General features: G+C 40.9%; 1 protein-coding gene across 1 annotated transcript in view; it reads right to left on the bottom strand.

Annotated features, from left to right (window-relative positions):
* Positions 1-616: 616 nt before the first annotated feature.
* MARK1 (microtubule affinity regulating kinase 1) overlaps positions 617-14,495 on the bottom strand; it is a gene marked incomplete at its 5' end in the record, with an annotated part of 142,328 nt that continues 128,449 nt past the window's right edge. The window contains 5 exons of the mRNA XM_082834772.1: positions 617-1,257; positions 5,101-5,145; positions 11,339-11,590; positions 12,580-12,744; positions 14,025-14,125. Of these exons, the coding sequence (XP_082690898.1) occupies positions 903-1,257; positions 5,101-5,145; positions 11,339-11,590; positions 12,580-12,744; positions 14,025-14,125 (918 nt within the window). The 3' untranslated portion in view covers positions 617-902. The remainder of the gene's footprint in view (positions 1,258-5,100; positions 5,146-11,338; positions 11,591-12,579; positions 12,745-14,024; positions 14,126-14,495) is intronic.

Raw genomic sequence — 14,495 nt, 5'->3', positions numbered from 1 at the left:
GAAACAGTCCCAATATTATTGTACTTCCGCAATTAATGCTGTGGGATTTGGAAGGGAGCAAACCTAAGTGACATTTTACATTATAATAGCCAGATGAAGTATTGATTCTTTTAAATTTTGCTGCTACAATTAGCAGCGGGCCAGAAAATACTTTAAAGTTCAAAAGAAATTTGATGTAGGTTTAACTTCTTCCCCAGTACTTCTTAGTTAGCTCAAGGCAAAGCTATTATTATTTTCACGTACTTTATTTTAAAAACGCTAAGTGCCAACACTGTAAACATTTTGTATCTTCTCAACTAAACCTTGTCTGATAACAAGGATAAGAGCAAAGATAAGCAGGAGTAGTTCTGTGTATAATAAAGCTGATCTATTTATCAGCTTCTGGTTTAAATTTAAATATGATTTAAAAATAATTTTTAAAAGTCCATGCTATAATTGTAAAGACTATTTCTGTGCACTTTTAATTCTGGACACAACTCTCAATTTTTAAAATTGCATGATGGAGGTAAGAATTTAAAAAACCCACCAGAATGTAAATAACAGAAAGAACATTTTCAACTCAAAGCATCAAACATACATTTACGTGCAGAAATCTAGACAACTATACAGGTTTTTCAGCAATCATCTGTTTTATTATACAACTCTATAAACAGAAAATGAACAGAAATACACAATATACTTACCTGTACATGTGAACCTACTTTTTTAGCTACAGATATTTATTATAGTTCATACTGACTTTAATTTTACAGTTCGTAACTATGTATAACCTTATTGCAGTAAGGGCAAAATCTACATGGGGAGATTCACAGGCCGATCACATTAAGCATTGCCAGTACATTCAAAAACTGTACCTCATATATGGATGTATCTTCCCTGATCCTGTATAAATTTGAGTTTCTTTACAGCTTAAGCTCATTTGCTATTTTAGATGCAATGTTCTTAAAGGCAATAGAAGTCCCGGATATTCGCTTGAAGCGGACCCCATTGAGGGACAGCCGTGGCAACTTGCAGACCTCCATCTCCCACTGCACAAGGCTATCCTGCCTGGCATCTCCATGGACACAGAAAAGCAAAAACCTCTCTTTTTGTTCATAATCACAGTTATTTGCGTCTAACACTTTCCGGATTTCTCTCATCATGTCACTGGGGTCCATTGAACTAGTGGTCTTCATACTCCACGTGAACCGCAAAGAACGTGGCTTGGAATCTTTACCCTCCTCCTTGTCTCTTTCTTTTGGTTCCCCTGTTGTACTTCTGGAATAAGAGGACAGAGGGGGAAAAAAATGAAAACAAAAATTCCATTCAGCAAAGAAATCAAAACACACATGAAATCTAAGTGGTCATAACCCAGTGCTTAATAAAACTACCCAGTTTGCAGACTACCTTCAAGCAGATACAAAGATTTGTATCATCTTGCTGTTACAAAAACCAGACTCCAGGACGCCATCTGTTTTGACTTTTATTAATATCTTCCATTTAAAATAGCACATTTTCTTAAAGATATTTGTTTGTGGGAAATAAGTTTGCATCCCAAAGTAAAAAATTTAGTACTTTTCCTCCATATTTCTCCGTTTAAGTTGGAAAATGCATATCCTCCATTTTCTGTACATTTATACAAAATGGATACCACTAGCATGCTGCTTATAAATACACATTTTTGAAATACAATGAAAAATTTCCTTTCTTTTTTACCTTTTTTGGGTAGGAGAAGGACTGGGGACAAGGAGAGCAGTAATGGCTACAGAGGGATTACTTGTACCTGATGATGCTGTGAAAGAACGTGGTACTGCAATGGGGTGAAGACGTCAGGCCACACCACATGCAGGAGTGGACATCAGTTCTAATGATTTCAACGTTTTGCTAAAGACATCCTTCAAACAGTCTACAAGGCTCCACATGATCTATACTCCAACTCCCAACCCCAACCCTTCATCTATTATTTTCCTCCTTGCTCCCATCAAGACCCACTGGCCTCCATACTATTCTCCGAACATACAGGCTATGCTCTTGCCTTATGGCTCTAACACAGGCTGTTCCCTCTGCCACGAATGCTTTTCCCTCACATAGATGCATGACTAACTCCCTTACTTCTTTCAAGTTTCTGCTCACTTTCTCCATGGGGTCTACCCTAACTACCCTACTGCACCCCCAGCTCCTACACTGGCATGGCCAACCTCCTCACCCTGCTATTTTTTCCTCTATAGTACTTATCACATTCTTACATAGTATTTAATTCATTTATTATGTTTATTATTTATTGTCTGTCTCCACCGCTAGATTGCAAAGGCCAGGAGGGTAAGGAGTTTTGTCTGTTTTGTTCACTGATACATCTCAGACATTTAGAACTGTGCTAGGCAAACAGTAGATGATTAACACGTATTTGTTAAATGAATGAACCTTATTGGATTTTCCTTATCGTAGGTCTCCCATAAATAATACAGTATCAGAAAACCTACTTCAAATAATCCAAGAAAGGTAAAATTCATAGATTACTTATGATTCAGAAGATGCTGTAATTAAATTTGTTAAGCAATTATCCACAGATGTCACAATTTTAACTTGTTAATCTATCTCACTTACATGTGATTTAAAGAAAAATATGATGTACTTTGAAAGTTTATATTCTACTATATAAATATTTTGTATCTGTTTATAGATTTTATATCACTACCATATAAAGTATATTCACGTATACATTTATATGTATCGATTTTTATGTATACATTTACATATGCTTTCCTCCTCATTCCTAGATATCTGGGCTGACAGAGCTCTGCCACCTATGCAAGCTTGAGAAAAGCAGGAAAGGAGTAAGTACAGAAAATAAATTTCCAAAGTATGGAGAGCATTTATCTCAGTGGCTTCTCTATTATTCTCTTTTTTGCTCACTGAATCTAAGCCATGGCATCACAGGCCTCTGGGTGTGCAGATCCGACCAGTATCATTCACTGGGACCACGTGTACAATGCGGGCCATGGAATTAGCCTGCTAGGGTGGGGACGCACCCACGACATCACTTGATTGAACACTCATTTTCAAAACAGAACCGATGGCTAGGAAATGTAAATTACTTTCCTGAGGTAATAGAGCTAATGAGTTGGAAAGCAAAGACTAGAAATCAGATGTTTCATTCCAAGTATAGTTTTCCTTCCATTCCCTCAAGGAAACCTGGTGACCTTAAGACAACAGGCACATATAAGATATTTTTCTACCTGTATTTCAAAGGCATCAGCACTGGTAACATTAACTGTAGAAAGTGCCTGGAAATACTGACACCAATAGTAACCACTAACATTTACTGAGTACTTACTAGGTACCAGGAACTGTTCTAAGTGCCTAACATGTATTATTTACTCATTTACCCCTCACAACAACCCTAGGAGGCAGTCAGAATGAGGACGCATGGCCACAAACAGTTAAAGTAACTTTCTTAAAAGTTATACAGCGAGGTAAGTGGTACAACACAGCCAACGCCCACGCAGTCTGCTATTCACCACCTGCCCAACCATCCCTCTGAAAGGACAGAACCTCACTGTAACTGGTTTGGTCCCCGCGATGCTCCTTACTGCTTATTGATCTGTAAATTGGATACTTTTCACTTGGTTGTTATGAGGATTAAATGACCAGCCAGTACCTTATAGATAGTAGGTATCAAATAAGTTTGCTCAAAAGCAAAACAGACAAACAGACAAAAAACCAAAAAGCAAAATTCAACCATGACCAAACAAAAGAGACATGTAGTCACATTAAAAAGATAAATGCATGCAGATTAACTGCAACATCAGTAGCAACTTGTGACCCTACACACGATTAAATGTCTCAGAGGAAAATTGAGTAGAAAGACAGGTTGGGATGCAAGAAGGGGGCTCTAGACTAAGGGAGGGAGGAGTTGAAAACGAGAGTCCTGCATGTTTACTCAATAGGCAGAAGGACATTAAAAATATTTGTCCTGCCTCTCCTTGGCTCCCTACTATGGTGATTCAGGTACCTAACTCAAAAAAGAAATATTTCAACGACTATGACTAAACATACATACAGCACAGTTCGTAAAATAAAAAGACTACAGAGGAATGCTCGTTAAAGTCTTTCCATAGCTCATTGTTTTACGTTTCAAATAATTGTAAAAAGGAGAAATTAAACTGAGGCTTGTGTTTAGCTGCTCAAATATAATTCCTGAGTGAAGCTGGGCCTCTGTCCTACTGAGGAACTGCTTGTTAAGGTTCTGAGACTTATACTGGACCCCTTAATGCTGGTGTACACTCGAAATAATTGAATGCCTTCGTTTCTTAAATTTCCCATTTATAAATACGAACACAAGTACTAACATGTCACTAACGTGGGCCCCAGACCAGCGGCATCAGTGCCCCTCCCTGACAGTCACAAACCCCAGGGGTGGGGCTCAGCCACCTGCTTCCTCAAGCCCTCCGCCTGATTCTGAATGTGCTCAAGTTTGAGACCCGCTGCCAGAATGAACACACAACCAGTATTAAATGTCAAGTAACCCATAAAGTACGGCAGGGTGAGAGTTTTGAAATGCGGTCCACGAATGAAGAGTCCCCTAAAATATATTACTAATATCACATCTTCCTATGTATTTGGTAACCTCCATGTTCTGCATTATTTGACTGAGACTAATTTTTTTTTTTTTTTTTTTTTTTTTTGCTGCGCCACGAGGCCTGCGGGGTCTTAGCTCCCCGACCGGGGATCAAACCCGAGTCCCCTACAGTGGAAGTGCAGAGTCTTAACCACTGGACTGCCAGGGAAGTCCCAAGACTGATTTTATTTACATCATTTTAGTGAGAAAAGGATCAGTACATTTTAATCTATTAATTCTTCTGCTAAGACATGTTTTTTAAAGGACAGAAAGGCTATAAAGCATACAATTCAAAATAATGTTTAGAAAACACAAACTTAAAGTTAATAAACTTAATAAATGCTAGGCAACATTAGGAAAATCCATACCAATATAAAATTTTAAATACACATACTATCTAGTTATTAGTTCTATCCATGTTTATTAAGCGCTGTAAGTATTTCAAAAGTACGTCTTCACACACAGGGACCTATAGCAGCGAAGTATTAATAGTGGCTCCTCACCTTGAAGTGTCGGCTCTGCCACTGGCTTCGCCTTCACTTGGATCCCTCAAAACAAAGTGAAGGTTGAGATTTAATGATAAAAGTGAAAAAAATACCAAGAAAACCTACATCTAAAATGATTTTAAAATAAACTTCTAGCATGACAGATTTCTATGACTAGTCAGTCTAATACCATTTCTTATGTTTTTCATCACAACCACACTTGACTACCATTTATTGAGCGTCTACTGGGTATATTGTCATAGAGGAGATGCTAGGTGATGGTTTAGGATTTTTACGTGATCTTCCAATTCCCAGCCACGATTTTAAAGTCATAATTTACCTCTTGGTTTAGCTTAGGTCAATCTAAAGTCAAAACTATTTAATAATTATCAACAGCAAGATTTAACTTCATAATGGTTATTAAACATGGTTTGAGTAGTCGCTCAATTTAGAAAAATATAAATTAATCTTGCAGTTAGAAATAAAGCTCAACACATAAGTATTTCTAAAAATAAATACTAGTTTTTAAATATGCAAGTAACTTATTTCAGAAGTTATGCTAATGATTCATGCACATGATAAAATATTATAGCAAACCAAACAGCCTATCCAAGCAGGTGAGTCTAAAGACATGAATTCAAACTTAAACAGAAACATTGATCTTACCTGGACATCCACCTGTGAAGTAAAACCAGGAAAACTCCACTAATTGTTCTTTTGTTGAATGTAATTAGTATTTTTGAAGTCTGCCAAAACTTTAACTGTCATTTTCAAAGGTAATTAAGTATCTAACATAGGAGTATCAAGTTATAAACCAGTTTAAATAGATTAAGAGAAGGCTGGTGATAGCAAAATACTATTAAATAGCTGGAAAAGTCACCAACTGAAACCCTTAAGTCCACATTTTCTTAATGTTTTAACCATTCCAGTAACATTTATATTATTTACGTAAAATAAATGCAACAGGAATAAAATCAGTGCCACCTTCCTCATTCCCCAAATTAAGAAAATCCAGCAGTACAATAAGCTCTAAAACTTCAACTCATGGTTAAAAATATGAATGCCTTATATGCTTCTCAGGGTCTTTAACTCTAGGGCTTTCTTGACAAAAATATTATGTAAAAACCATTTTCCTATCTGAATTAAAAAGGATCATAAGATGCATTCTCACATTCAAATGGAGTTTCTTAAATTTCTATTTTTAATAACTAGCATTTTCATTGGGAGGTATAATAAAAGTTCAAAGCCATCTACACAAACCTATTTTTATTATAGCACCCTGAAATAAACCAAACATTTTTTGAGCAGGCTCAAAGTGAAATGTATATTTTGAGTTACATGTAGATGTACTGAAGGGCAGTCCACCAGCTGGGCAAGAAAGATAATAATGCTGTTGATTCCTGCTGCTAAGATAAAATTCCTTTAGCAGGAAGGGACATACGTCTCACTGGACTTTTCTGTCCTATTTATACTTTGCCTTATGAATCACTGCTAGCAGACTGCTGCCCAAGTGTAAGCATTAGGAATGAAACACCCCTTAGACCCTACTTCCCTTGCTGTTAATTGTGGAAATAGCAACTGACTCGTCACATCGTTTCCCATACCCTGTTCCTGCCTTCCTGGATGCCACTAGGAACACTGACTGGAAGAATTTCTGCTATATGGCAACGGTCTCAAATAGTCCAGTTAAGTCAGCTCCCAGCAGCCATGGTGGGAAGCATCTAGGGATACAGAACGTGCCGCTGGCTGTAACAGCAAGTGCAGTGAAGCATGGTTCTCCGATATTCAAAACTTAAAGGAAAGCCAAATATCTTATATATAATCAGCTGAACCAATCAGGTTACTCCCTATGTAAGAACTATGGTTAAAAAAATCATAAGGTTTGATCCAATCTCCTGTTTGTACAGTAGGTATATAGCACTGATCCAAAGCATATCATTCTAAATACTATTTAAAAGACTTTGGAAATAGTACGTCTACATCCTCCCTTGACAGATTAGTCTAGTGTAAATCGCTTTCCTAATTAGAAAGTTCCTTCTTAAAACCAGAAAACAACTCTCTCATGTGGCCATTCTGGTGTCCAGCTTCTTACTGGCCAAGGAGAACTACTAGCTGGTTTCTTCTTTGTGATAATGGTTTTCAAATACATGAACGATTAACTCTGGACTATTCTTTATCCTTCTTTTCTTAAAGCTTAATAACCCAAATTCCTTTACTTTTTTCCCCTATAAAATCCTATTTTCTTCATCTTTTAACGCCTTCAGTGGCACGTTGGGGACTTAGCTGGTCCCCGAGTCTGGAGGCGTCTTGGCCCCTGCACTGTGCTCAGAGCCAGCCCTGCCCCCCAGCACCCCGGGTGCCGGTGAGGGTCCCACGGGGGCATCAGCGTGCGGCCCCATTTCTTCAGGCTTTAGGCAGAGTGAAGTGAGGAAGGCAAAGGGAACAGAAAGGCCGGCCTTGAACCCAGGATGGAATTAAGAGGACGAGACCAGTGGGAAGGACGATAACCTGACGGCTGAGTTGAGAGTGTTAAATAATAAGGCACTGAGAGGTTCTCTAGCTTATCTCTAAGCATCCAGCCCCCGAAAGCTCAACATGCCGCAAATGCAGAAAGATCAGCTGCCCATCCCGTCTGCCAGCTGCTAAAGAGCTCAGCAGGTTCATCCCCGGGACGGAAACCCATGCTTGCTTGTCTTCCCGCATTAAGTCGTCAGGGGGGTATTAGATGGTGTCATCCTGAACCACAAAATGCTACCCTCATGCACTGCTGCGAACGCAGACATACTTGTAAAGCCAAACCTGTTCGCAGGGTGACAAGTGGCCTCGGAGAAGAACTGAGCGTTTTTTCTCTTCTCTCACCAAATCCAGAATTCATTAAAATATGTTAAAAATCAAGACATTAAAAAACCCTCTCTAATTTCTGACAAAGAACAGCAAACAACCTCCGCCCTCCCTTCTTTCCCCACCAAGCCCACCCCCCCCCCCGCCCCCTGCCAAAACCGTCTACTAGATGACACTGTTCAAAGTGTGATAAGGGCATGGTGGAACCTTAGAAACTTCCACGCTAGCTCCCCTCATGGGCTGGGTCTGAACACTCCTATTCCCTCAACCTTGTTCTCTCTTTCAGGACCTGCCCCCTTCAGAGCGCTTATCAGAATGTATGACAAGCTTACTTGTTTACTTTTTAAACTGTCTTCCACACTACTCGTCCGCTCAGTAGATGAATGTTTACCGAGTGCCAGAGTACGCGGCAGAGGAAGCACCCACCGCTCGGCAGGAGATTCAGCACAAAACAAAGCCAGCCAACGAGCCAACTGCAAACCCCTGTTCTCACGGAGCACGTCTCCTCGGCAGAGGTGGACGAGGCACAACTACGTAAAGCAAACATACTATCTCAGGTCGTGTTAAGTGCTACAGAGAAAAATAAAGCCGGAAAAGGGAGTGTCGGGAGGGGGAGGGGATGATTTTCAACATGGGGTTGAGGAAGGCCTCGCTGAGGAAGTGACAGTCCCGCAAAGACCTGAAGGAGGTGTAGAAGCCAGCCACGCGGGTATCAGCGGAGTATGAAATCCTGAACAAGTGTGCCTGGTGTGCCCAAGGACAGTCAGGTGCCCTCTGGGGCTGGTGGGGAACCAGCAAGGGAAAGAGTGGAGAAGATGAGGTCAGAGCAGGAACGGGTGGCCAGACTATGGAGACCACGGGCAGGCTCTGAACTGCACTCTGAGTGAGATGAAAAGCAAGCTAAGGATTTTTTTATTTTTTGCGGTACGCAGGCCTCTCACTGTTGTGGCCTCTCCCGTTGCGGAGCACAGGCTCCGGACGCGCAGGCTCAGCGGCCATGGCTCATGGGCCCAGCCGCTCCGCGGCATGTGGGATCCTCCCGGACCGGGGCACGAACCCACGTTCCCTGCATCGGCAGGCAGACTCTCGACCACTGCGCCACCAGGGAAGCCCCAAGCTGAGGAGTTTAAATTGAGGACTTACATTGTTGTGAACAGAACAGGAGGACAAGGGCAGAAGCTAGGGGACCTGTGAGGACGTGGAATATCAACAGTGGTTTAGACCGTGAAGGCAGTGGTAGGAGTGCTGGAAGCAGCTAAACCCTGGAACTGTCGTGAAGGCAGAGCCAACACAACCGCTCGTGGAACTGGCATGTGGTAGGAAGAAAGGAGGAGTGAAGGATAATCCAGGCTCAGGGTCTGAGCAACCAGAAGGATGGTGTCGCCGTTCCCTAAAATGATGAAGGAGGGGAGGGGACAGTTTGAGGAAGAGAAGCAGGAGCTGAAATCTGGACAGGTTCTGTTTGAGAGTCTGTTACACAATGAGGTGGAGAGGCAGAGCAGAATACTGGATACGGGCGTCTGCCCTTCCGAGGAGCGGCCTGGGCTAAAGATCTAAATTGGGATTGTTAGCACATGATGGAGTTTCATGTCCTGGGCCTGAGTGAGATCACCAAGAGAGTGAGGATAACCAGAGAAGAGAATGTGTCCAAAGACCATGCCCTGGGGTAGGCTGGCATTTAGAGGTCAGGGGGAAGGGCAAAGAGACCCGAAAGAACCAGCAAAGGAGCCTGAGAAGGGATAGGGAGGAGCCCGAGAGGGCGGAAGCCAAGTAAGGAAAAGGTTTCAGCTTTGTGGAGTGTCGTGAGACCATCAGCGACTCGCAGGAATGGAGGGGCTGCTGGCTAGAGGGCCTGGCACGTAGTAGGTCTTCACATTTGTTGAATGCCTACATGGCAATCTTCTTGTCTGGTGTTCCTTACTACATTCCCTCTAGAATCTAAATTTTTATCGCAACGTAAAGAGCAATATTTTGCACAATGCTTAATGTACAGTTAGTAATCAAGCATTAAACTCAAACCCTGTTTTTCTTCACCTTAAAATGAATCGTGGATTAACCAGGAGAAAGTACCGGGTTTTAAAAATGGATTTAAATTGTCAGCTCAATTCCAACTACTGACAACCTAACTACTACCCTGCTGACAGCCGGCCAGCACTCCTGTCCCACTGTCATGCTGACTCTGCGGGGGCGCTTTCAGGTCTTTCTCTGTCGATGTGTCATGGTAACTGCCCAAGCGGTACAAAATCTCAGACTGATACGGTTAGAAACGGATGTTGCATGGGGCTATGTTTAAAGTAATAAATTCAGCTGTGTGATCTTGGGCAAACTGATCCATGAACAGAGTCTATAAATAGCTCCAAGGAAAGGTGAGAGGCTAAGGACGCTGCTTCTCTTTTCCACACGCACTATCTGAAATCCTAGGAACACTAAAAACATGGAAAATTAAGTACTCAAGTACTGTTTTTGCTGCAAGTACAAAACCTTCTTACCCATAACTTCTTATTTCCTCAAACAACTGCCTGCTACGGAGCCTGAGCTTCCCTCCCGAGTCAGGAACCCCGGGAGAGCAAGCCTTGCCTGCTCTTTCCTTTCTGTTCACGTTCATTGTATATCACGGCTGGTGGTGTCCAGTCTGATCCTTTTGGGGCTGTCCGAACCTTGAGGGCACAGATGCTGTCTCTTTATCTTTGAATCCTGTTCAGCACCTGGCACAGGGCTTGGTTCATACGGGACTTTCATGGGCTTTTAGTAGGACCTGACAGCACACCAAACCTACGTCAACCTGCACTGTGTTCAGCAACTTGTATCATCAATGTGTATTATTACCCACTTACGCTTAATTTTTAGAAAAGGGTACAATTTCATTATTCTACTGGATTAGGTTACTACACTTGCATTCGTTTTGTGTTTACCGTGTTCTGATGTTAGGATTTTATGATGTTAAATTACATAAGTAATCTCTGTGATTCCAACACATAGGCTTTTTATAAGGAAGAATAAAAGGTGAACGATATATATATATATATAATTAGTGAGCAATTGAAGAGTATTCTTAAGAAATACTATTTGAAGGATAAAGGTAAAGCCATATTTAATTCCTTTTTCTAAATCAAGGCTTTTAAGTAGGGGATACTCTTTGTTCGAACACACATTTTCGATGTCAAGTTTTGCTCTTTCTGCTCTATTCTATAGTATTCTTAAATTCTCATTTTGTTCTTTTGTTTTTCTGTCTTTTCCTTAAGGGAATAGACTTTATGTCTTCCTTGATCTTTTTCTTCCAACTTCTGTAAAAGAGCACGTCTAATGAAATGTCATAAAACCATTCTGGAAAATCACTGTAGAGACTGAAGAAAACAACGAATCTTCTTTGTTAATTCCTAGAGGACAGAAAACACCACAATATGTTGGTACTGACCTGCGGACGAATTTGGACGTTATTTTGCTTATTATACCAGTTGACGTGCCCCTCCTGGCGTGTGCAAATGCCCCCGTTTCATGCGAGGGGGAAGCGGGCGGCCCGTTGTAGGCAGCACCGCGGCGCTCGCGGAGCTGCTCCCCATGGAAGGTGCTGCGGCTGGAGCTGCCCCGGGGGAAGCGGGTTCGGTCAGGGGTGGTGGTGCTGATACTGTGAGCAGACGGGGAAGCAGCGGGCGCGCGCTGGGCTGTACTGCTGGGACACATTGAGACGTATCTCTCAGAATACTGGCAGAGAAAGGTTTCACTCACGCTAAAAACCAGAAGAAAACTGCCATGGCTACTTTTATTCGGCCCTATTCTATTCTTTCCCGTCACAGATGTGATGCATGGGTTGACTGTAATTACCGTTATCGCCAGAGACGGATGACATTTCAGATTCAAACTAAATGCCTTTTATAAAAATTTAGTTACTAACGATTAAGAAATTACTGAAACGGGGATACAAAGATAAACACTCTTCAGTAGCAGGAATGCCAGACAAGGGGCACTGCATGCAAATTTTTTTTTTTTAAACTATTCTCTTAAACCATTCGGCAATGTAGAACACAGATTTTACTGTTTATCAAAAAGCCTTTGAATTGAAGGCTCATTTCCTATTTATAATTTCGGCCTCAGTGACAGCAAATGCTACAGGACACCACCACCGTGATTAACAAATCTATCAAACATTTTCCTGAATTTGAGAAATCTCAACATACAGAAATACCAGAAAAATAGTCATTTAACTGTATAAGTGAAAGGGCTCTTCATGATCATCTGTTTCATCACTGACAGGAAAACTAAAAGTTCTTCTTAAGAACAAGTGACTGGCCAGAGCCGAGAAGATTAACGAGGTCTCAACCCCTAGTCTCGTGGGGTTTTGTCTGTTTGTTTTTAAACCATAAAAACTCAATTTAACTGAATGATAAATTTGGCAACAACCCTTTACTTTATGGAGAGATTTAAAACAAAATCCTTGAAGAAAATTCCTCCAGAAAATGATTTAAATTGTAAGCAACATTTCTGATAACTGCTAGGGGATGTAGTAAGTTTATATTACAATTCAACTTTACCTCTGCCACAAACAGTGAATCTTCGAAAAGCTCGTAATGGGATGGCTATCTTGTATTTTTGTATGGTGCAACATTTTTTAAAACTCTTTTTAACGACAAACAAAATGAGATGCAACCAGCATGTTACCCGGGTCTGTAAGCTTCGGAGCTGTCTTTAATGGTCGGCAGTGTAACTTTAATAGGATGACCAGAAGCGGACATGGACTTCTGGTGGCGGGGTCGTGCTGAGGGGACAGCGGAAGCCACAGCAGAGCCTGCAGAGGATATGCTGCTCGCGGACATCTCCGTGAGGCTTTCAACGTAAGACAGTTGAGAAGACCGTGGAATGTAAAAAAGAAGAAAAACTACAGTTTACTAAAATTTAAGAACTAGATTTTTAAAAGTCTAAATTGACTAATACCTTTCATGACTGAAACACTCAGAAATCAACATTAGCGTTATTATTACTGACTAACAACAATATTCTTGTCAAAAGTGTACAGGGTGAATTTACCACCGCCTTCCACGGAAAAGATCTCACACACTCTTGTTCTGTACATGTGAATCTGAAAAGTATGACATTATTTTTATGGATAAAATGATTATGATTACAGACAGCTTTCACTTTCCAGCAATCACAGTTGCATGTGACGTGTTGCTGTGGTCCACTGTCCGCTATTCAGTAAGAATTCATAATTGTAGCAAAAATCCTATCTCTGGAAACATCATCAAAACACTTTTAGTTCATCTCTTTAATCAATAGGTTAAACTGTTATAGACTAAAGGAGCTGCAGATTAGGATTTAGTACGGGAAAAAGAGTAAGTTAGAAATCAATTCCCAACAACCTTTCTAGCCTAAAGGATCTTAGGTCCAAGGAGGATTCATTTACCTTTCTGTGCCTTATAATAACATTTACTTTAAATGCCTATTAACTGAGAGGAAACAAGTGTAAGAGTGGTCTGTCAAGTTTGCTGAAATGACTAGGGATGGAACTGGATGGAATTTTATTAGAAAAGACTCCCCCTGTCCTTTTGTCATCTACTGATGAGCAGTCCTTAACTCACGATGAAAAGAACTTAGATTTTTTAAATAATAAAATATGATTTATCACTATTTAAAATAAAACCCTTCGAGAACCGTATGCTTCTCAATGATCAGTTGAGATGGCCACATTTCTTTAGAGGAAGGAAAACAAAGCCTTCACTCTTTGGATATAATGATGACTTGATAGGGGGTGGGTGGGAAGGAAGAAGATAAGAAGGAAGCAGCAAGGGTATAAAAGACTAAGGTTCAAATAATGAAGATCAGATTAGGATGCTATGATAGGTTTTGCTATAGGGAATTATTTACTATCGTATTTTATTCAGAAAAGTCACAGGTTAAGACATTTATCTCCTGTTTTCTCTAAACATTTTTCCATTGCTCCCTTCCGGTACACGTGAGGAGGTGCCTTAGTAAGAATGGTTGGTTGCAATCTAACTAGCTGTTTTGTGTCTCCTTTCGTCTTGACCCATTCAGCTACAGGAGTTTTACCCAGAGCACTAATGCAAAGCAATGACAAAGGTAGCCCTGCCTGTCACTGTGACAGTTACCTGCTGTCTTTTCCATTCTGCAATGCTGTGTATCGATCTGTGGTTCTTTCACAGACGTATGTATTCCTTCTTGCCATGCTACCTCCAGGATACACATTGTTCTTTAAGAAGGAAAGAAACACATTAAAATATTCTAACTGTATTTGTGGAAAATCAGAGAAGTGAATTTAAGCTGCAAATAACTGAAAAACATCTGTGGTAGAATTTTAATTGATCAGAATCTTATATTAACAAATTCTATCTCCCACCCCTCTCCCTTGTAGGAATAAAAGGCAAAGCACAGCAAGCATTGCACGGTTTTCTTAGTTTACTGTCCTACAGCAGTGGTGAACAACTGTTTGGAAAAAGCTGGGTTTTATTCATGCCTTTGTAAGCTGGGGATAGGGAGAAGGCCAGGACAGTGGCACAGGCAGCTTGAGGGGACTATGCACGAGAGACACCCCGCCCTAGCATTACAAACAGGAAACCTGG

This window comes from Leucopleurus acutus (genome assembly GCF_964270905.1).
Source record: "Leucopleurus acutus genome assembly, chromosome: 2".
In the NCBI taxonomy this organism is placed as follows: Eukaryota; Metazoa; Chordata; class Mammalia; order Artiodactyla; family Delphinidae; genus Leucopleurus; species Leucopleurus acutus.
Note: the sequence above shows the minus strand (reverse complement) of the source record. Positions and strands in the feature narration are given on the sequence as shown.